This window comes from Salmo salar, chromosome ssa03, assembly GCF_905237065.1.
Source record: "Salmo salar chromosome ssa03, Ssal_v3.1, whole genome shotgun sequence".
Taxonomy (NCBI): Eukaryota; Metazoa; Chordata; class Actinopteri; order Salmoniformes; family Salmonidae; genus Salmo; species Salmo salar.
This window is the reverse complement of record NC_059444.1, coordinates 78,559,532-78,583,216: the sequence shown is the minus strand read 5'-3', so window position 1 is coordinate 78,583,216 and position 23,685 is coordinate 78,559,532. Positions and strand designations below refer to the sequence as shown.

General features: G+C 43.2%; 2 protein-coding genes across 4 annotated transcripts in view; both read right to left on the bottom strand.

Annotated features, from left to right (window-relative positions):
- Positions 1–1,548: 1,548 nt before the first annotated feature.
- On the bottom strand, positions 1,549–13,367 carry LOC106601757 (sterile alpha motif domain-containing protein 9-like). Of its 2 annotated transcripts, XM_014194111.2 has the most exons (5): positions 13,139–13,367; positions 12,916–12,962; positions 12,276–12,322; positions 6,741–6,797; positions 1,549–6,629 (listed from the first exon to the last, which is right to left on the bottom strand). In XM_014194111.2, exons 4-5 carry the CDS (start codon positions 6,742–6,744, stop codon positions 2,014–2,016), a joined length of 4,620 nt encoding a protein of 1,539 aa, XP_014049586.2. In that variant the 5' UTR covers positions 6,745–6,797; positions 12,276–12,322; positions 12,916–12,962; positions 13,139–13,367; the 3' UTR covers positions 1,549–2,013. The 2 variants fall into 2 exon arrangements, with proteins under 2 accessions (XP_014049586.2, XP_014049585.2); XM_014194110.2 differs by lacking the exon at positions 12,276–12,322.
- A 3,291-nt stretch (positions 13,368–16,658) lies between these two features.
- LOC106601756 (serine/threonine-protein kinase/endoribonuclease IRE1) overlaps positions 16,659–23,685 on the bottom strand; it is a 30,699-nt gene continuing 23,672 nt past the window's right edge. For both annotated transcript variants that reach the window (XM_045715509.1, XM_045715508.1), the window contains exons 13-22: positions 23,156–23,399; positions 22,869–22,959; positions 22,368–22,557; positions 22,023–22,122; positions 21,607–21,806; positions 21,185–21,332; positions 20,378–20,505; positions 20,117–20,240; positions 19,318–19,385; positions 16,659–19,229 (exon numbers count right to left, since the gene is read on the bottom strand). In XM_045715509.1, the coding sequence (XP_045571465.1) occupies positions 18,060–19,229; positions 19,318–19,385; positions 20,117–20,240; positions 20,378–20,505; positions 21,185–21,332; positions 21,607–21,806; positions 22,023–22,122; positions 22,368–22,557; positions 22,869–22,959; positions 23,156–23,399 (2,463 nt within the window). In that variant the 3' untranslated portion in view covers positions 16,659–18,059. The remainder of the gene's footprint in view (positions 19,230–19,317; positions 19,386–20,116; positions 20,241–20,377; positions 20,506–21,184; positions 21,333–21,606; positions 21,807–22,022; positions 22,123–22,367; positions 22,558–22,868; positions 22,960–23,155; positions 23,400–23,685) is intronic.

Here is a 23,685-nt window from a genome sequence, read left to right as displayed (position 1 = left end):
TCAAAAACTTGTTCTTATTCTGTCAGTATCGATAGTCTAAAAGTTAACCACGTGGTATAGTTCACTTTCAGTAGAGGAATTAGATGGTAGAACCTATGTGGCCACGGAGTGTAGGCCTGGTCTGGAGAAATGTAAATCAGGGAGTGTTTTATAGTGCCCATCGAACAGGCTGGTCAAATGACGCCTGGTCCTGTATGTGTCCCTGGGGCGTGCCTATGACTGAGTTAGATTTGGTTACAGAAATACAATTCTATCACATTACATCAGTACATAGCATCTCAATGTCTTACAAAAGCTTTATCCTTATTAATACATTCCATACACCCATATGAGGCAAGTCTTAAACTGAGTCTATTATATAAACAGTTTTATGGTAATATGGCTATATTGTCTCTTCTGAGTATCACAAAATGGTGCCAAGCGGATCAGTTCGTAGCTGGATTCTTCACCAATCTTCCATACCTTCTCCAGAACACAAAATGTTGCTTGGCTCTTCAATTCTATGAGTTGGAAAAATTTCCTGTGTCTCTCGATGGGCCATGTGGCCAGAGACTCTCCTGGAATTTTAACGACCCTTTACACACAGGGTGGATTGTGTGCAAAAGGGAGGGGTCAACTGTCCTCCCTGTACCAAAAGAGGCCAACGTCATGACAGAAGCATAGCACTTAGGCCTACATAACTGCTTGTGGGTAGTTTGAACTCAACTGTTTTTATTATGTGGTTCTATGGATTCATTGGACTACCATTAAAATGTTGATTTTGTATTTTTTTCTACGTGTGAATTTCATGTTACTATTTTAGCATTGTTCACACATTTGCTAAAAGAAACAGTCACACAACCATTCAAAACAAACAAAAAGTTAAGGCAACTTTGTTAGGCGTAACTCAATTTTTGAACTAGTCATTCTTCATACAAAAAGACAATATTAAAACTGGTTAGAAAAAAAATACATAAAATGTATGTGAAAATCCTATAGAAGGGGCCATTTCACTGGGAAAACTATCAATAAAATGAGAGAAGTACAAAGTAGTTTGGTTATCAAATACCACATGTTGGGCACAACACATATATCATATTACACAGGCTTCCTGCATAAGATTTAATATAAAAAAAATATATACAGTATTATTCAAGAATGAAACTGTTACGTGAATTAAGTTATCAATGTTCTTAAACCAAACTTCAATTAAACTACTCAGTCTACCCCACCAGAGGGTGTAAGATTCTGGTTGAATGAAGCAGACAGATAGCCAGCCTACAAGGTTCAAAACGTTTATTTATGAGAGCTCTCAAATTCATACAATGTACAAAGCCTTTTATATTAACACACACACACACACACACACACAGAGAGAACTCCACCCAGCTTTAGGCGGCTGTATTTTTCCACAGTACCTAGACCACCTGTCTCCTTATCTTTTGCCAGCCTAGCTGTTCCCAGGCCGTTGTTTCTCTCCCTAACTTAAGGAGGCCTCTTCTCCTGTTCCTTTCCCAAGGTCGTCTTATCAACTCTGCCCTGCTCATATTTTGAAGTGGTTACAGTGTCTTACTCACACACAGTACTGGAATATAGTTTTTAACCCATTATTATAGCCTTATTTCGAATACATTTCAACAGGTTAAAAGGTTTGAGTGAAATCATTTAGTCAAACCTTTAATTATATAATTTCCATTTCAGAAACAAAAACAGATCATGGCTGCATAACTTGACAACACATTCCTTAATATTTTCAGTCCACATAATGGTTGAAAACTTGCAACAAAACATTCAAACAGAAATAACTTTACACTTACGGTATGCAAAATATCCATACAATTACCTTGTTAAAAAAAAATGTACAGGCAGAATTTAATTCGGTCTTTTGACACTAAACTGAATTTTGTACACACACTCTGTCTTCCTCTGACAATGCGCTCTAAAACATGCTCATTCATTGGTATGTTGGTCCAAAATGTTCCGGAAATATTCCATAAGACTCCTTTTCTGGCAGGATTTGTCTAGGTGGCGACCCTACTTTTTCACAGTGACGTTGTACGCAACAGGTCCTCTAAATGTGAAGCCCAAGTAGAATGTGATGTTTTCATTGCCATAGGGAACGGAGGCTGCTTTCAGATGAGGAATAGTGAACTTTTTCTCTTTTGGGCCCTCAAGGTACACTATCCCATCTTCTGTCCACCCAGACACAGTCCTGAGCAGTTTTGCCATCTCTGGCATTTTCCACACCTCCCCACTGAACCACTTCATTCTCTTTTCTGAGATGGAGAGGACCTTAGTAATCATTTCAACCTTGCTTTTGTGAACAATCTTGTCCCACCCACTTCCATTACTTAGGAAAAAGTGGGTGTAAATCCTTTTCTTCCTTTGTGGTATATCCTTCATTTTGGTCCAGTAGCTCCTTTTGAGGTACTCAACAGCTGATAGAACAATGTTGTATTTGGTCTCTTTTTCAGGGTCTGTGTCATGATCTTCTGGCCAGAAGAGCAAGATGAGCAGGAACAGAGCACTGGACAGGCACTTCCGTTTCTCTGTTGGGAACTGCTGACTGAGTTTCTGAAGGTCTTTCAGAGCAGCCAACTTTGGAGATTGGGTTGTAAGGCAACTCAGAGCAATATGAGCTGCTATGTAATTGACGAGATCCATTTGATCCAGCCTGGCCATCAGAGGGTTGCTGGGGTAGAGAGATATGATATTCTCTAGGACTTTGACTTGGTCTCTTTCTTTCTGGTCAGTCAGAAGGGAGAAGATTGAAGTTATATTCCCCCCACCAAGCCGGTAAATGATCATGCGTTTCATGAAAGGAGTTAAACTGCCAGGGTTCGACTGGCACAGCTTTGGGGCAATGCTGAGAGAGGCATCACTGAAATATTTACCATACTCAGAGGATTTTCTCACCAACCATGTCATTGGATGGCTTATTTTCATCTCAGAGCTTTCAATTGTTTCCTCCTCATCTGCACTGATGTCTGTCTGGAAGTAACTCAGGTCTTCTGAGATCCACTCCAGGGCTTCATGCAGTGTCATTTGAAGGCCTTTCAAATTGCTGTGAAAATTCTCCCAGGGCTTCTTCACTGCCTCAGGAATGTAATCAGTGAGAAGGTACTTCATACATTCTGAATGGCCATACGTTTTGCTTGAGAAAACACGCAATGAGAATACGAGCTTCAACAGACTGCAGCCAACTTCAACTGCAGCAAAAAAGCCACTGTTGTTCATGGTTTCAAGGTCCGAGATAGCAGATTTCTCACATTCTCTGAAACACTCCATTGCTTTCAGCGCAGTTTCAACAGCGTCTGCTGTATTTTCTGCCGTTTTTGGTACTTTCTCAATTGCTTTACACTTGGCGTTGAACCATCTTCTGTATACCTGGCCTTTCGTGTCAAGAATGTAAGAGTTGTTAGGCATTTGTTTTGCTGCTATCTCTGCCCAATCCTTTGCCTCTTCAAACTTCTCATGGGAGTAATTCAGGCGAGCAAGTTGCTGAGCAAAGAATGCATCTTTGTTGAAGCGTTTGTATGCCTCCTTGAGGAGCTCGATTGCCTTGTCAGGGGTTTCCTTTTCACTCACATGTTCAATGAGAGGAGAGAAAAAGCTGTTTGATTCATCACCTTTACTTACTCTGCAACGTCTCATGAACAGGGCTCGCAAAAACTTACCATAATCTTCTTTTCCAAATCTGTGCTCAAAAAGCACATCCTCATGGAGAAGATCCATGGCCAACCCACTTTGCTGCTTTTGGTCACCAAGGAGCTGCTGAAGGATTTCCTTTGCAACAAGTGGATGAATGATTCGAACTGATTTAATGTGCGTCTTGTCATCTCTCAGATGTATAAAGACAAGTTTCGCCTGCTCACTCAGTGATCTCTCAAAAGCATGCTGGCGGAATCGATCCATATGAATGGTGAATGCTAGCAGAGCTTCGCAATGGGACTGGGAAATGAATGAGTCCTGAACATAAGTGTTGAGCAATGCCACATACCGAATGAGCCGAGTGACAACTGCTTCATGATCAATGTCTTGGAGCAAATGTTTCACAAATTGCGCAACATACTCAACAATCTTCTGGTGTTCAAATTCTTCACTCATCAAGACGAATGTCAAAATGAATTCTGGCTGGTACTGTTCTTCAAGCTTCTGCCGTTTCCCAGCAAACTGTCTCTTCTCTTCTTTTGATAGTTTGTGAGTGACAGCTACATTCTGCAATGGTGAGTCTTTGCACATCTTCTCTGGGTTATGTGATCGTCTGCAGCTCAACAGAATGAAGCACGGTGTTCCTTGTTTGATTTTCTTAGTGTTGATGGCAAACTCTAATTCATTCCTCAGCTCATCTAGGTATTCTTTGTCACAGTCCTCAATCAGCAGGAGCACTGGGAGACATTTCTCAGAATCTTTTTCCTCATACTCTCGGAGTTGAACAGCATGTTCAGATACATTGGCTGCGGAGTAAGACGGCTTCACAACAGCACATCTTAGGTCGGTCCTCTTGTTCCATAACACTTGCCTTCCCACTGTGCTTCCACCGCTTCCTGGGTGATGGTAGATGTTGATACTGTTCACAGGTCTGTCTACACCCCATTTCATAGTGTCAGTGAGAAGTTCGGAGACATCCCTGTATGCATCCCTTTTAATCACTTCTCCAACAAACTTCTTCTCTGCAAGCCAGAAATTCAACCAGGTCACTCTTCCCCCGTGGTAAAACTGTCTTTCAATGTTTTCTTTTTCTGCTTTGATGTAATCATCGCTTGTTTCATCACAATGATTGACACTCAGAATTTCCAAGGAATACATCCTTTCCTCGTCACGAGTTTCAAGAAGGCACTGTCCTTTCAGGTAGATAGGCAAGTGTTTGGTGTCTCGAGATGTTACAGGTTGGATTCGCTGCAGTGTCGCATCAACATGGCTCATTTTCATCCCAACAACACTGGAACGGTTCACAGTTTCTGTTCCACATGAACCCTCTGCAAAACTTTGCCATTTCTGATAGTTATCCTCAGATTCTGAGATGCAAACGATGTCTTCATGACCTTCCATATCTGTGAAGAACTCATAGAATGTGTGCAAAAGTGGTTTCTCAACTGGGGATGTGAGAAGGAAGACCACCAGGAATGCTCCTTTTGGCAAGATCTGTTTGCAGATCAATGAAACAGATTCCCTCAGGAGTGTAATTTTTGTTTTGATCCATGTCATCTCATCACAGGGGTTTTCATTCCCTTTGTAATCGCTTCGTCCATTGCAAAATATCCAGCTGGTTTGCTCAAACAAATGCAAATGGCTCACAAATTCGCCAATGCTCATACCACTTGGTATTTTGTAGTTCTGCATGAAATGCGTATTTGCAGCATGGTGCTCAATATATTTACTGCACAGTCCTGACAGCTTGGAATCTGTGTCAAAGTCGAACACACAGAAAATGTTCATGTTGAGCAAGAAGTCAATGCTGCTCAAATCATCTGGTTTGAACTTGTTAGTGACAAGAATGTACCATTTCTCCTTTTCAATGAATTTCTTGCCACTGGTTATCAGCATGGTGAGTTTCCTTCCAAGGTCTTGGCAGATGTCCGGGGTGTTAACATATCGACAATGCTCAGCCTCTTCTCTTTGGGCATCTCTGTCTCTGACTCGCTGGTAGAAGTCATTCTGATCACTCACTGGCTCGGTTTTTGATCCTACCCTGCGATAGATTGTTTCCTTTTCATGCTCAATCTTGTTAGAGGACTCTTTGAAGTTTGGCAGGCGAACAGAGTACACTCGGTTCTTAACAATGCTTATGGTGGGAACAATATCAACCTCCACCACGTATCTTTTTTCTGTGCTATACATGTCCATGACCTCTATAAACCGAGGTGGGCGTATGCACTGTCGCACATGCTCGCTGTCAGAGCGAGAGAAACTCCTCTCAATGTGATCCAACGCGTCAACATATACATCTTTCTCAGAAACCGGAACACCGACTATCTCACCATGCACATAGCCTGTATCATCCCTACTGTCCATCACACCAAAGTGTATTGTGCCATTTGATCTGATATTCATGCAGCCACTACCGAATTTGAGAACCTCTTTAGCAAATTTTGCCTGTAGTCTTGTGCGGTCCAATTTGGCAGCATTGTCAAGTGACTTGTATTCATGACAGGGAGATATCAGATCAAATACACCAGATTCAGGTTGCAGAACACTATGTTTGACATATGTGAAATCAATGCCTTCTTTGCCAAATGGCCGTGGCTTGCAGTCTCTCTTTGTGGTTAACACATTGTCCTCAACAGATTGTCCTTGATGAGTTTGTTTCTCTTCCTCTGAAAGACCTTGATCTGTCTGGGGAGCTGATCCCTGCTTCTTTTTACTTCCCTTTTCACTATTGTTGCTACTTTGAGGCTTTTCCTTGCCCTGAGTTCTCTGTTTGGTGTCTACAAGCTCATTTCTCTTTCTGATGATCAACAGAGCTGGTCCTGATTTCATTCCAATCTCTTTTCTCAGATAGTCCTCAGTCAGTACAAGGAGAATGCTCCCATCTACCTCTTCCTCATAAAGTTTCTTGATGTATTGCTCCTTCACTCCAATAGTTCTTAACCAGGAGCTCACGTTGGAGTCAGTCCATTTTTCAACAGGCAGTTCATCAGGTTCCTCTGCTGTAGAATAAGAAAATAGAAACATCAAATAACAGTGATTTATTACCTATATTAAGTATTAGTAGAATATAAAACCATCATTAAACCAATATCTCCAAAACAGTTTCTTACCCATTATTGCACTTCAGTCTACGAGCTCACTGCTGAGTAGAGTCTTGCATAATTAGTCTGAGGAAAATAGTAACTATTAATCAATCAACCACAATCTAAAATAGCACTGCTTGTTTTCTACTGTGTGTTGCTCAGTGAAACATATTTGAAATTAACAAACTACAAAAAGAAGTACATAATTTAGTAGGCTGTGAAAATAAAAAAAATAAAAAAATAAAAGTCTTCTTTCTTGGTAGCCCAGTAAGCAAAATGATGTTGAAAAACATCTAACATTGGAACCATGTTAATTTTCAGTTGCAAGTAAAAGTTTACAATACATATTTTAGGGACGTTGAAAAGACGACTCCTCTGGATGTTGAAATGGTGTCTGACATTGGAACCATGTTCATTTTCAATTCTAAGTGAAAGATAAAAATACGTATTTTTACGGATGTTGAAAAGACGGCTCTGCCAGACGTCGAAAATCTGTATTTCTTTTGTTGTGGTTTCATAGGGTCAAATTGTAACCGTAAACAATTTCACTGACATCTCGTGTCAATGATGAAAGTATTATGACTCAATCCCAAAAAGATTTGGTTCTGATTGAAAACAAAATATAGATTATTTATTATTGCTCTCATCTGTCACTTGCACTCATACTAGCCATTTCAAAAGCTGAAGAACTGGCAGTGATCATGTTCAAAGTTTATAGACACAACCAACCGAACACTAACTACAACAATGTTCTCAGTAATGGTTATAGAAACTGTTTATGCGTTATTACTGTGATATGTGGTTATTTATCTACATAACATTTTAAAATATACACTTGCAAATAACACTGGGTATAATTCTAATGAGGCCAAATTTGGTTGGTCCGTCGCCGTTAATGGCATCTCCATTTTCTTCACTGCACGGATCCTTTTAAGCACACACATTTCCGCACGGAAGCTTTTAAGCACAGAACACAACACGGAACACAGCTAAAGTCAATGCTTGCGCCTATACATCGCTGATGACTCTAGCCAAAATCATGTAAAAGTTATGCCCAAAATCACAGGAGCTATGGTTTTTTTCTTTCTGCCACTGCTTTTTTTTTGTTGACAAAACCTTTTGGGCCAAATTTGAGCTAATTCAAATTTTTTCAATAATCGTGATTAATCGCAATTAACTAACGCAATTAACTACTTTAATTGTTTGACAGCCCTAAAGAATAGACATTTTCAATGTCCGCAAACTACGTCTTTTAAACTTTAACTTAGAACTGAAAATTAACGTGACTGCAATGTCAGACAGAGATTACTTTTCAACATCTTTTCTCTCATTGGGGTCTGTCTAAAAATGATAGTAAGACAAAAACAGTATGCCATAGCTCTATGCATATGTTGGTGTGAATGGTGCAGATCTCTTGTAAAGAGATGCCTTTGCACAGTGCCCAAGACGCCAAAACACCAGTGGAATGAGCACTCAAAATCTCTGGGGGCTGTAAACCCTTGCTAATATAAGCATATAATAGCCTCCTCCACAATCCAATGGGATAGCTGTTGATGAGAGAGGGGCCCACGTTTGCAGGGGGCGTCCAGGAAACAAAGAGTAGGTCACCCTTTTGCCATGCTCTAGTTTGTCCAAGTAGAAGCGCAACATGTGTACTGGACATAAACGATGGAGACGGCCTTCTTCTGTAGAGTAGAAGGGTGACCGGTGGAAATCAATTAGCTCCAAGGCGATACAATTGTAATTGCTGCTGATCTTAGGCATAAAGGTGGGATTGAGTAACAAAGTTACTTGGGGGAACCCCAGGGCAACTGTAGGCATGAATGGTGGACTAAAGTGCATGCAGCTCACTCACTCGCTTTGCAGAGGTAAGGGCAATCAGCAAACCTGTTTTAAAAGGAGAGATATTTAAAACTCCACGCATTCCAGCTGCTCAAAGGTTGCTGAGAAATTAATTGCATCAAGCACAATAGACAGGTCCAAAGACGGGGCTAAAGGGAAAGGGGGATACCTAGTCAGTTGTACAACTGAATGCATTCAACTGAAATGTGTCTTCTGCATTTAACCCCTCTGAATCAGAGAGGTGCGGGGGGCTGCCATAAATCGACATCCACGTCTTCGGTGCCTGGGGAGCAGTGGGTTAACTGCCTTGCTCAGGGGCAGAACGACAGATTCTTACCTTGTCAGCTCGGGGATTCGATCCAGCAACCTTTCGGTTACTGGCCCAAAGCACTAGGCTACCTGCCGGCTTGGGGATTAGACGTAAGTGACACGCTTCCTTCATGAAACACAACTGCGGGTGTTACTCTACTGTAGTTGTCAAAGCCTAGATGACAGGCCGAGAAAGCTGCTAAATGGATCTAAACAGTGAACTGTTTTGGTCACACCACTTCTCGCAAACGAGCCACTTTACAGTGAGCGTGTAGAAGGGGCTCCTGCACTCTGGGTAGTCTAGAAGACAGAGGCAAGTCGCATTCAGATTCTCCTCCTCACAAGCCATGCACGGCGCGCCATAGTTTCCTAGAGGGTGGAAAATAGGCTATAGAGACAGCGGTGATATGCTACATGAAGATGAAATAGATACATTGCTGCATTGCAAACATAAAAAAACTAGACAAAGAGAAATTCATTCACACAAGGAACCCACAGACCTGTCAGTGGCAGTGTCCCAGATAGCAATATCTAACCTGTTCCGAATAAATAACTGGGAGGTTGCGGTAGGACGATATTTGCAAATTGTATTTATTTTATGTACTTGGTGAGAAAAAGGCCTCTAGCTAGCTAGGGTTCACCTATTTGGCTAATAGCTTCGCTAGCTAGTACCACCTTAGCCGAAGACAACTGCGTGAATATTGTTGTTTCTCCGGTCTTGAGTCTCATATCACCATAGCATCGTGAGGTGTACTAAACGAGAGAAGCAAGCTGGCCAGTAGCTAGTTGGCTTTTCAGCATTGCTGTGAATTAGCCTTCACAGGCGTGACAGCATCACTACCTGGGCAGGTAGGGAACTCCAAGTTATCTAGCCATGTGTATGCCACTATGTGCAGGTAGGACTGCTAGTGTGGTTGGCTTGCTAGTTAGAAGCCTCACAGCTAATGCTAGCTTGGGTTAGCACAGTGTGAATGCCACGGCCATGAAGCTAGTAATGCATTATATAGCTAGCAACTGCGTTATGGCTAAGGTAACTAGCATATTGCTGGTCGGAGTGTGGGCTGTTCACAAACAAGTAAACGTAGGTTTTAACCAAACGAGAGAATGGCTCAGTAGGAAGCTAGAAATCTAGTCATTGCTGAGGAGAGCTTTAGTGGATGCAGTCACATCCACAAGGAAGAGAAGTGAGAATGACCAGGGCTGTGTTCAGTACGTTTTTACAATCTGGAATGTTAAATTGAACGGAAACAGCGCTTTACTGAATGACCAGTTAAAAATGGGGAGTGGTTGGGTTGTGGAACAATTTCAGCATTGCCACTGCCCGTAAAATAAACTCAGCAAAAAAAGAAACGTCCCTTTTTCAGGACCCTGTCTTTCAAAGATAATTCATAAAAATCCAAATAACTTCACAGATCTTCATTATAAAGGGTTTAAACACCGTTCCCCATGCTTGTTCAATGAACCATAAACAATTAATGAACATGCACCTGTGGAACGGTCGTTAAGACATTAACAGCTTACAGACGGTAGGCAATTAAGGTCACAGTTATGAAAACTTAGGACACTAAAGAGGCCTTTCTACTGACTCTGAAAAACACCAAAAGAAAGATGCCCAGGGTACCTGCGTGAATGTGCCTTAGGCATGCTGCAAGGAGGCATGAGGACTGCAGATGTGGCCAGGGCAATAAATTGCAATGTCCGTACTGTGAGACGCCTAAGACGGTGCTACAAGGAGACAGGACAGACAGATGATCGTCCTCGCAGTGGCAGACGACGTGTTACAACACCTGCACAGGATCGGTACATCCAAACATCACACCTGTGGGACAGGTACAGGATGGCAACAACAACTGCCCGAGTTACACCAGGAACGCACAATCCCTCCATCAGTGCTCATACTGTCCGCAATAGGCTGAGAGAGGCTGGACTGAGGGCTTGTAGGCCTGTTGTAAGGCAGGTCCTCACCAGACATCACCGGCAACAACGTCGCCTATGGGCACAAACCCACCAGGACCGGCAAAAAGTGCTCTTCACTGACGAGTCGCGGTTTTGTCTCACCTGGGGTGATGGTCGGATTCGCGTTTATCGTCGAAGGAATTAGCGTTACACCGAGGCCTGTACTCTGGAGCGAGATCGATTTGGAGGTGGAGGGTCTGTCATGGTCTGGGGCAGTGTGTCACAGCATCATCGGACTGAGCTTGTTGTCATTGCAGGCAATCTCAACGCTGTGTGTTACAGGGAATACATCCTCCTCCCTCATGTGGTACCCTTCCTGCAGGCTCATCCTGACATGATCCTCCAGCATGACAATGCCACCAGCCATACTGCTCGTTCTGTGTGTGATTTCCTGCAAGACAGGAATGTCAGTGTTCTGCCATGGCCAGCCAAGAGCCCGGATCTCAATCCCATTGAGCATGTCTGGGACCTGTTGGATCGGAGGGTGAGGGCTAGGGCCATTCCCCACAGAAATGTCCAGGAACTTGCAGGTGCCTTAGTAGAAGAGTGGGGTAACATCTCACAGCAAGAACTGGCAAATCTGGTGCAGTCCAAAAGGAGTAGATGAACTGCAGTACTTAATGCAGCTGGTGGCCACACCAGATACTGACTGTTACTTTTGACCCCCGCTTTGTTCAGGGACACATTATTCCATTTCTGTTAGTCACGTCTGTGGAACTTGTTCAGTTTATGTCTCAGTTGTTGAATCTTGCTATGTTCATACAAATATTTACACATGTTAAGTTTGCTGAAAATAAATGCAGTTGACAGTGAGAGGACGTTACTTTTTTTGCTGAGTTCACGTCACTCATTGCTTCAAGCCACACCTCGCTACACCCACCAAACCGGAGCAAACGTACCTCAGTCTGTTCAAGAACATTCAAGAACGTTTAGGGAAAACGTGTCCTTCAGTACAAACCGTTTCACAACATAGCAAATGTTCGAGCAAACTGAACGAACCTCAGTTGGCAGGAGAGTGGGTTCCCTTTATAGATCCCCACAGTGGACGTGTCATAATACCCATAAAACCTAGCGGTCAAAGAGGGAAGTGGTTGAAATTATTTTTCCCCCATTCATTTTTCCCATAGGGGATTTTAGAAACACTTCAGATAAGGGCTGTGTTTTGTGTAGGCTTACCCTGGTGTGACGTTTTGATATTCGTGTAAATCTCTCTCAGACAAGGTGACTTTTAAATCAATACATTCAGCTCTATTTACTCTCAAATTCAAAATGATAATTAGCACCAAAGTAGACATCATGCAAGACTACAAATACATGCATGTCTCTCTAGCTGACACCTTTGCTAACAGGTATTGTTTTATTTTAAAACATGACCAAGACAGTTTTTAAAAATGTGGCCAATTTATGCATTACTACATTTTGCTAACATTAGATAGTTAATCCAGAGATTCTTACCTTTGCCTGTATTCAACAGTCTCATCCAGATCATAGTATTTGTAGTTCTGTAGGATAGCCACATTAGCATAAAAAAAACAATTGGAGGGGGGGGGGGGGGTAAATACCAGCGAATATATTAATAAGTCACCTTGTCAGAGAGAGATTTACACAGTTATCAAAACGTCACGTCAGGGTAAGTTTACACATAACATTCTAGAATCCCCTAAGGGAAAAATTAATGGTTTAAAAACGATTGCAACCATTTCCCTGTTTGACCGCTAGGTTTTATGGGTATTATGACTCATATTGTGGTACTCTTTGGAGGAGAAGCTCACCTCATTCACAACTTCACCTGTCTCTCCAACAGATGATGTGTTTGGTTACTTTGAAAGATTGTGGACATGCCCATAGCTAGACATTTTAACGAATATTTGAAATATAACCTATTTCAAGACAACGAAGCTGCTAAAATGTTTAGTTGATTATGAAATCACAAGGGAATGCAGGCCAATGCACGGTTCCAAATAAAATGGCTCAAGCCTATTAGCTACATTTAGTATTTTTAAATGTTCAAGAAACTCTAAGTAGCTACATACATCGTTTAAATACAAAGTAAGTTTCATCTGTGGTCTCCAAGAAAAACAAATATTGGGTTTACCAATGAGCGGGCGAAGATGAACCAGACGTTGGCGGGGATGTTGTCCTCTGGAAAAAAATATACTCCAGTTATAGATTGCAGAGATAAGACTTCAATATAGTTTTTTCCCCTACAAGAGATAAACTTTCACACCAAACAGAAATATAGGGCTAAGAATGTGTTTTTCCTTTGTTGGAGAGCACTCTCGACAAGCGTAGCCTATAATTGATATAGTTCTCCTCACCTCTAAATTGTTCCATTGCCAACAGAAATATGTTTAGCTCTTAATACTCCGCACGTCGTTCATGCTTTAGAAGACTCGGTGTGATAGAAGACTACTCTTTTCAGCGGGTAGATTTCTGCTGCTGTACCAGATAGGTGGCGTCGAACGCTAGAACGCTCAGTCACTCCCCTGAAAACCATGGAGCCGAACTACCTCAGATCAGAGGAACGACGTCATGAGGGGGCTTTAATCCGTAAGTTTCGTTTAGCAGAAAAGGAGAGTTATGAGGGCCAGCAAGGCGCCACTGGCAACTTGGCATGGACCCCCTCAATTAAATAACAGGCAATGAATGTATTATGTTTGCTTAGTCCCAAGAATAACTGACAAATGTAAAGTTCAAAGGCACAAATATAACGGTGATTTATTTGGCTTTTTCACTTAAAACAGCTGCATATTCGTTGGCAATGCAAAATGAGAAAATTGTGAAACAGTGTGTAGTATGCACAGTACATAACACCTTACAAAATAAATCAAATATTAAACTATTACAGTTAAACGTAATACATTCAATAACTATTCATCTGTTATTCACTGACAATGGATATGATTGAATAAAACATGTTGCATTGGATCATCGTCAAGGAATATGGGATGAGAGAATATATAAATTCCTCCATCAAAAGAATGGTCAAAAAAACTAAAGCCCATAACCCAGAATGTTAGGTGAATACTTTCTGAAATCATCCTATCATGACTTGTAGCCAAACCAGTTTTAGTTAGGCCTAGTGTGTCAGAGATCACCAAACAAGACTTTGGCTGACACCCTGCAATAAAAAAACAACCCAATATTTCTTTGTGCCCGATAAAAGTACAATAGATAAACACAAGCTTTTACCAGTGTTCAATTCAAACACCCTTTGGAATATCTCTCCTTGACTTCACAGGATGACAGGCACTGAAATAGTATAGAGACAAGCAGCATCAGCAGCAAGCAAAACTATTCCAGAGAGGTCTACCCTCACAGAGCTCACATACATACCACAGTGTTATTTAAAAAAGGTATAATGGCCACATCATATGATTATCATTGATCAAGTCATTATCAAGTAGTCACATGTTACGTGTTACATTTTTCTTGTTCCCCATTTTTCCCCTGTTAGTGTGTTTGTCTTGGGCATTACAGGTGTACCGAGTTGCGGCTAACGATGGTGGGCGTGGCTGTAGCTGATTACAGAGAGGATATCTGTTTGCCGTGTGAGAGGAGAAGAGAGAGGACACTTGTTTTTTTGTTTGATTATTGGTGTTAATGTCTTTGTTTGTGTTTCAGCCTGTCCTCCTGAGGCGCTCCACCCTACCTAGGTCCTGGAGAAGGGAAAAGGTAGATCTGCCCATGGGTGTACATTCTCACGTAGATAACCCATTGTTTTATACACTAGGTTAGCCGGGTGGGTGTCACCCTTGTATTTTCTTGGAACCAGGTAGGACAGTGGGTTAGGGCTTAGAGTGTGTTAGGAAGGATTAGGAACCAGGTAGGACAGTGGGTTAGGGCTTAGAGTGTGTTAGGAAGGATTAGGAACCAGGTAGGACAGTGGGTTAGGGCTTAGAGTGTGTTAGGAAGGATTAGGAACCAGGTAGGACAGTGAGTTAGGGTTTAGAATGTGTTAGGAAGGATTAGGAACCAGGTAGGACAGTGGGTTAGGGTTTAGAATGTGTTAGGAAGGATTAGGTGTGTAGAAGAGGAGGGACCTTTTGTTTATTTTCATTACTTGGACCCCGATCCCAAACATTCCCTTCTCTTACCTTCCCTTGTTGTGGTTTTGTTTCTTACTGATTATTTATGGGTGTTTTATATTGTTTATTTAACTAATTCACTAAACATCCCCTGAGGGTTAAAATTGAGTTCTGGTTGTGGTCTGATTTATTTATCGCTCATTGCACCCCACATTTCTTCCCCTTTCATCCGTGTTACCTGGTGTGTTTAGGCCCAGGCATTTACGTCTCCTCCTCAGACGAGCTACACCCAAGGGGAGAACGTAAGATCACATATACACCTCTTTACAGTGAAAAGGCTCACTGAGGGAACGTTGTACAGTAAAACTACCATTGTTGACTTAAATCTTCCAACATAAACAGAAGAATTCCTCCCTTGCATTGCCAAGTATTTTGTGCCCAACAATACTTGACATGAGGCGGGACTACATTGCAAATAAAACAGGTTCCCTCTGTCCACATTAGTTCATTTCCACCCTGGCTTCTTGATGCATCGGGGGACGGTTCCATTCTGAGCCATTTTGTCTTAGTAGAGTAGGAAAGGCACTTGGTTTGGGCTGCTCCTGCCCTGTCGGCAGGTCCCAGGCACTGCAGGCCTGGTCCTCACCAGCACAGGAAAGAGCCATAGAGCCCCAGTATGTGTCCACTCGTAAGGCAATCAATCAATCAAATGTATTATAAACGCCCTTTTTACATCCGCAGGTGTCAGAGTGCCATACAGAAACCCAGCCTAAAACCCCAAGGCAACGCTCCTCTGTGCCGTACCCATCCACCACCCCTCACCTGGCGCTCAGGCAGGCTCCGTGTCCAGTGTGGCACTGGTGGTTCAGGATTTGTAAGGGGTATTCTGAGGGTGTGGCGGGTTCTGAGGGCTGGGTGGGCAACTGTCTGTGGGGGCAGGTCTGGCAGTGTGGATGATGTAGGCAGTACTGGTTATGATGTGGATGACACTGGCTCTACTGGTAATGTGGTTTTGATTGATAGTGACTGTATGGGTGAGAGTCTGACACGGTCACTGACTGTATGGGTCTGTGGATGGAATTGTGTTTGCCACCATCTCAGGCTGTGAGGGTACTATGTTTGGTGTGGGTTCCTCTGGCTACGATGTGTGTGTCTGCAGCAGCTCTGTGGCCTTGGGCCCAGGGTGTGTGTAGGAAGTCCGTATCCAGGCGAGCTGCTCTGAGCTGGAGTAGTAGGGAAGGAAGTGCCTCCTATGCACATGTGTGCATGGCCAGGTAGGTGTGGCGCGGGAGGTGAAGTAGGTGACAGTTATCAGCAATGGAGCCCAGTCTCCTGGACCTCAGCTGGTAACTCCCTGTAATGGTGCTTCTAAAGGAGGGGGACAAAAGAACGATTCATATAAACTGACATCTAAATCAGGTAAACACACATAGGAGGCTGTTGCATAGAAAAGGGTCTACATACATTGTGTACACCAAATCATAAATCACCAACTAAAAGTACAGCTTTCATGGTTAACAAATTCAAGTTAAAAAACTTGAATAGATTGCTTTTTATAAATGTTGTGCTACATTTAACTGCCGAAAATGCTGTTGGTTAAGTCCCTTCCTTAGTAGGTGATGTCAGAGGTCAGCATGTGGGAGAAGTCGAGGTCAGGGATGATCGATGAGTTTCCCACTAGTAATTACAAGTTGTAGGTGCGTTCAAGTGGATTTTTCCCAGTCGGTATGTGGTAAATACCACCTTCCCACTTGGTTATGAACGCAGCATTAGTTCCACAAGCTCAAAATATCTGCAAACTAACACCATAACAGATATTAATGCTGATTTAATTTGGCATTTTCACTCCAACAATGGCATAACTGAAAAATCATAAAACAAACTATTCTTGCATTCAGGATGGCATGTTAGAAATGAAATCTTAACAGTGAAAGGCATCGTCAGACGGGACTACAAAAGATTTACTGTCCACTTTTGCACAAAACCCTCACTTAATTAACAGCTTGCATTAGACAAAATACTGTACCTTCTTGGGGTTTTTGATGTACAATGAACAGTACAAAATAAACCTGAAGTAAATGTATTCCACTTAAAAAATAAAATATTAACAAACTATAACAGTTAATTCATGTAATAAATGAAGACCTATTTAACTGCCAATCGTTATACAGACAATATGATTGAATAAAACATGTATTGGATCATCATTCATCAAAGCTAAGATGAGAGAAAACACATCATTCCTCTGACAGCAAAAACCAGAATGTGAAGTGAATACTTTCTGTAATCATCCTATCATGACTTGTAGCTGAACCAGTTTTAGTAAAGGCCTAGTGTGTCAGAGATCAAGCAAACAAGACTTTGGGTGATGCACTGCAATAATAACACAATCAGATCACATAATCGCCTTGTGCCTTATGTACAGCACAACGCTATCAGAGACAAGATAAAAGTAGAAAAGATAAAAGTAGAAAAGATAAACACATTATGCTTTTACCAGTGTTTAGTTCAAACACCCTTTGGACTATCTGCCCTCGCCTGCACAGGAAGACAGGCACTGAAATAGTATTGATTCAAGACAGAAAAGCCGTCACTAGCAGCATCTGCAGCAGCAAGCAAAACTATTTCAGAGACGTCTACCCTCACAGAACTCCCATACATAACACAGTGTTATTTAAAAAGGCACAATGGCCACATCCCATGATTTTCAATGATCAAGTCATTATCAAGTCGTCACCTATACAAAAATATACACCTCTTTACAGTGAATAGGCTCATTAAGAGACAAGATTCCACAGTAAAACTACCATTGTCGACTTGTCTTCCAACAACATCAACAGAAGAATTCCTCCCTTGCTTTGCCAAGTATTTTGTGCCCAAAAATACCTCACAATACTTGACATTAGGAGGGACTCCATTGCAAATAAAACATTTCTCTCTGTACTACACAGTACGACCCCCACTAGTTAATTTCCACCCTGGCTTCTTGATTAGTCGAGGGACCTTGGGACAGTTCCATTCGGAGCCATTTTGTCTCAGTCGAGCAGGAAAGGCACTTGGTTTGGGCTGCTGCTCCCCCCTGTCGGCAGCTCCCAGGCACTGCAGGCCTGGTCCTCACCAGCACAGGACAGAGCAACAGAGCCCCAGTATGTGTCCACTCGTAAGGCAACGCTCCTCTGTGCAGCACTCATCCACCACCCCTCGTCGGCTCTCAGGCAGGCTCCGTGTCCGGTGTGGCTGGATGTGGCACTGGCAGTATGTGTGGTTCAGGTGGGACAGGATCTGTAAGGGGGGTTTCTGATGGTGTGGGGGGTTCTGAGGGCAACACTGTCTGTGGAGGCAGGTCTGGCAGTGTGGATGAGGGTGGGGGTGATGTAGGCAGTACTGGTTGGATTGGTAATGATGTGGATGACACTGGCTCTACTGGTAATGTGGTTGGCACTGACTGTGGGGGTGTTGTGATTGATAGTGACTGTATGGGTGTGGAGTCTGATACTGTCACTGACTGTGGGGGTGTTGTGATTGATAGTGACTGTATGGGTGTGGAGTCTGATACGGTCACTGACTGTGGGGGTGTTGTGATTGATAGTGACTGTATGGGTGTGGAGTCTGATACGGTCACTGACTGTGGGGGTGTTGTGATTGATAGTGACTGTATGGGTGTGGAGTCTGATACGGTCACTGACTGTGGGGGTGTTGTGATTGATAGTGACTGTATGGGTGTGGAGTCTGATACGGTCACTGACTGTGGGGGTGTTGTGATTGATAGTGACTGTATGGGTGTGGAGTCTGATACGGTCACTGACTGTGGGGGTGTTGTGATTGATAGTGACTGTATGGGTGTGGAGTCTGATACGGTCACTGACTGTGGGGGTGTTGTGATTGATAGTGACTGTATGGGTGTGGAGTCTGATACGGTCACTGACTGTGGGGGTGTTGTGATTGATAGTGACTGTATGGGTGTGGAGTCTGATACGGTCACTGACTGTGGGGGTGTTGTGATTGATAGTGACTGTATGGGTGTGGAGTCTGATACGGTCACTGACTGTATGGGTTCTGTGGATGGAATTGTGTTTGACACCATCTCAGGCTGTGAGGGTACTGTGTTTGACGGTGTGGGTTCCTCTGGCTGCGATGTGTGTGTCTGCAGCGGGGGTGTGGCCTTGGGCCCGGGGTGTGTGTAGGAAGTCCGTATCCAGGAGAGCTGCTCTGAGCTGGAGTAGTAGGGAAGGAATGACCTCTCGTGGGCACAGGTGTGCATGGCCAGGTAGGTGTGGCGCAGCAGGTGGGGGAAGCGGGAGGTGAAGTAGGAGACAAAGTCATCAGGGATAGAGCCCAGAGTCTCCTGGACCTCTGCTGGTAACTCCCTGTAATGGTGCTTCTATAGGAGGGACAAGAGAAGAAGGATTCATATACACGGACATCTAATCAGGTAAACAAACATAATTTAGCTGGAAAGACACCCATACCTTGTTTCTCATGGCGCGGAGAAGATCTCTGACGGACCCTCCTTTATACGACCGGAATTTACGTAGATCTGCCAACAGAGAAAATACATGCAATGAATAATCCACAGTACATTCTAATAATTTATCCTAAAATGTATAATTTATCCTAGAAGTCTCATAATACAGCAAGATTGAAATACCTCACAATGTCCTGGTTTAAAGTTAGATATCTTGTAAATATAGTCTACCTGCCAGGAAATCTTCAGCTGACTAGTTCTCCACAATGCATGAAAACTAAAACATAACAACAAGCTAAATAGACAAATGACTAACATGCAAATTAAAAACTCATGAATGCAACAGTCACAGCGAACCTTCTCTTACCATTTCTTTCACATACGGTAGCATATTAAGATTAGAACAACCCCATGAAACAGCCCTATACAGATGAACACTGTCAACAGGAAGCAAAGCAGCCTTTTAGGTTGAGAAGAGCTCAGCTAAATGCTGCAGTCTGGATTGACAGGAAATGCAAACCACAGTCACTGCATTTTATAATCAGTGACTACACTGACATCTTTTCTGCACTTGAGAAACATTAACCCTAACAATCAGGTTCAGTACAAAACTGTAGTAGGTCATATCATTTCTTAAATCATGAAATATATACCCTTTAATTTATTAATGGCACTAGCATAGTAGTAGGGTTAAAACTGAACTCGGACCAGTCTCTTTACCAGTCTACACACATGACATGGACAAAGACTTGTAAGATAGGTATGTGGTTGTAGCTACAACTGATCTCAGGCCAGTCTCTTACCGGTCTGTAGAGGCACTGTGATGTGTTCCCTCCAGTCCAGCTTCACCACGGCCCGCCCCCCTCGCTCCAGCTGCCTTACGATTGGTCCGTCCAGCGGCTCCTTCTCTATCCTGTCACTCAAGTCCTACAGGGGAAACAAGATGAAATATGGGTTTTTATTTAAAAAAATAAAATGTCATTATTGGAAAATGTTCCCTTCACAGTGCTATACTGATTTATGTGGAACAGTTTTAATAGAAAAGTATTGGATTTGATTGTGACCTGGAAGAACTGCAGCTGTTTCTCCAGGCTCCAGAAGAAGGGGTGTTTGAGCACGCTCTCAGCAGAAGGCCTCCTCTGGGGCTCCATATTCAGCATCTGTTCTATCAGGTCTGTGGCCACGATGTCCTCTGGGAAAGACAAGACCAAACACTCAGTCACTATGGGGCGGTGTTATGGCAGAATTGGGGTGAGCTATTGTCACTTCTCAAGTGTTATGTTATTGTTCTGTGTTGGACTGTGATGTTATGCATTTCATAACTCCTGTTATGTCTGCACCCTAAAACATGGCCATTGTGTTCTGGAACTGTTGCTTGTATAAAATAACTTGTAACAATATGATTGTTTATTACCTTACACTATATAAAGGACATGTAGCCATTTACTCTTGGAGCTCCTTCCCTGATTGCTATCAGAGAGAGATCTACCTAGCAGCTTCTCGTCTGTATTAAAGATTCACTATTATAAATTAGTCTCTGCCTAATCTTTGGATCAAATTTTCCACAACAGCGGTCTCTGATGTGAAACAACTGATTGTCAATGTTTGGGTTTGCATTAAACAAAATTGCAATAACATCAGGAGCCTGTCTGTCTATAATAACTCTAATACTGCCTTTACCAAATCTGTCCAATGTAAACATACTGTTCTCTTCTTTGTACTTTCAAAGGCTGAACTGATGCTCACCAGCAAGAAACTACTGTTTCTTAGACAGTCAACATCTTGGTTTAAATCAAATCACTTCCAAACCAATCCTACACCAACTTCCCCTCACCACCTTCCTGTGGAAGAACAGGAAGTGATGTGCTCACCATGTTTGTGGGGCTGTAGCTGGTCCAGGCTGTAGGCTCCCAGCAGTATGTTGGCTTGCCTCTGCAGGGACTTGCCAAAGGGATGACATCCCCAGGACACTACATAGTAGAACACACAGCCTGCAGAGAAGATGTCCACCGTGCACGTCTACAGGAGAAGAGAGAGAGAGAGCGAGAGAGAGAGAGAGAGAGAGAGAGAGAGAGAGAGAGAGAGAGAGGTTAGGAGTTCAATAATGGTGTTCTGTTGATGGTTAGCAATCAATGTCTTTGATAAAGGCAAGATAAGTATGTAACAGTGAACTGCATTCACATAAATGTAAATTCGTATCAGACAGTGACAGTCACACAGGCCTGTGTTTCATGACAGCTGCTATCTATAAAATCAGGATGAGTCATGTCTCCAGTAGAGAGGGACCACTCACAGGGTTGTCCTTGCAGTCCTCACTGAGGACCTCTGGGGCGATCCACCCCTCGGTGCCGGGCACCCCGGACCTCCTGCTGAAGCTGTGTCGGCCCACCGCCAGCTTCTTACACAGGCCAAAGTCGGAGATCATGGCCCGCGCCCGGCCGTGGGCGTTGGGCATGGACACCAGGATGTTGTGGGGCTTCAGGTCTCTGTGCACTGGGGACGGGAAGAGATCAGGCTTGAAGAATAACCTGCCTTAGATCTTAGATGTTTACTGTACCTAGTCCAGCAGTCTGGTGATTCTTATTGAAAATATTACTGTATGGTTTACTCTAACTGTAACTTACATAGAAACATTTGAGTATAACCTTTCTGTTCTTCATGAAAACCTATATTATAACCTAGTGGAGGTGCACATCTTGTGATTATTACCTATATTGAGGGAGTGCAGGTGTGCCAGTCCTGACATGGTCTGCTGCAGCAGCATCACAGGCTCCAGTCCATGCCGATCAAAATCCTGTCTCTCCACATACTGAAAGAGGAAACACAAAGAGTCCACATCTAGTGAGTGAGTAAAAGTAACAAGAAGCAAGTTTAAGAGGATGAATTAATAAATAAATGAATGAGAGCATATGCTGAAAGGTCAGGAAGAGAGAGGGTGCTGTAGGGCTTAAGACAACTTTGGAGGGCCAGAAACATTTGGCTTGTGGGCCGCATTTGGCTCGTGGGCCGGGTGTTGCAGACCCCTGGGTTTGGTGGTCAGTGAGGCTGCAGTACCTCTTGCAGTGAGGCGGCACACAGCTCTATAGCGATGTACTGGAACTGGCGATCCCTCTCTGTACAGAAGTAGCGGATGACATTGGGGTGCTCGTCCGACTCGCGCAGCAGGTCCACCTCACGGTCAGCAAAGCTGAAGCATTCTGGGAGGATCCTCTTGACTGCCACGGCACGGTTGTCAAACTGACCCCTGGGGGACAGAGCAGGGGAAGGTTAGTAGAACATTCCTAAACAGACACTTTACAAAGAAAGGTTTAGTTCTTGTCTGTATGTTTGTAAAACTGAACATTTATCAAAATAAATAAAAAAACGAAGGTTGTGTCCCAATTCTCTACCCACTTGCACAGAAATAATGGGGATGCGGCCAAAGACTTAAGAGAGTCTATATGACGAGTAGAGATGATTGAACGACTAACTGAGCAGCCTCAAAAAGACACTAAACTTGACTTTCATTTTACTTTGTTACAAAATGTAGATACATTAGCCTGGGTTGAGACTTACTTATACACGATGGTTCCCTCTGCACCGTGTCCCAAAACATTTTTGGGACGGAACGTAATCTTTCCAACTCTGACCATGTTGGAGTCCTCATCTGATGAACCATAAAAAACACATCAGATATTGGAATCAGAAGAGTATCTTTCATTTTCAAAACAATTGCCAGGCATCAAGATGAACAGAGCAGTGCTAGACCTACTGTAAGTGAGTGTGTACAGTATGTGTGAGTAATTGTGTGCATCAGTGCGTGTGTCTTCATCAATGTGTGTATCCACTTGTGTCCTCCATACCTCCGTCCTCGTGCTCGTTGGCGGAGCTGCCCAGCTCAGGCACAGACAGGTTGGAGTGGTTGGATGCACGGGGGGTGATGTTGGGGGTGCCGTTGGGGCTGCTGTGGTCTGAGTCAGCGTCCGGGGCCAGCAGGGGCAGGTCGGTCCCTGGGGGAGGGAACGGCTGTCTCCTCAGGAGATCCAGCCGTTCATCCAACTGCCTCTGGAACTGTTCATGCTGCAGCTGCTGCTGTTTGTGAACACTCTGGGAAGTACATGTATAAGTGAGCTATAATGTTCAAGTCAGGTATGTGTTATATCCATAACTCAGCATTTCAACTAAACTGTGGCTTTACTTCCTACATTTAACACAGAGCCTACCATCATACTGGAACTAAACTGTGGCTTTACTTCCTACATTTAACACAGAGCCTACCATCATACTGGAAGTAAACTGTGGCTTTACTTTCTACATTTAACACAGAGCCTACCATCATACTGGAACTAAACTGTGGCTTTACTTCATACATTTGTCACTCATGTTCAGCTTG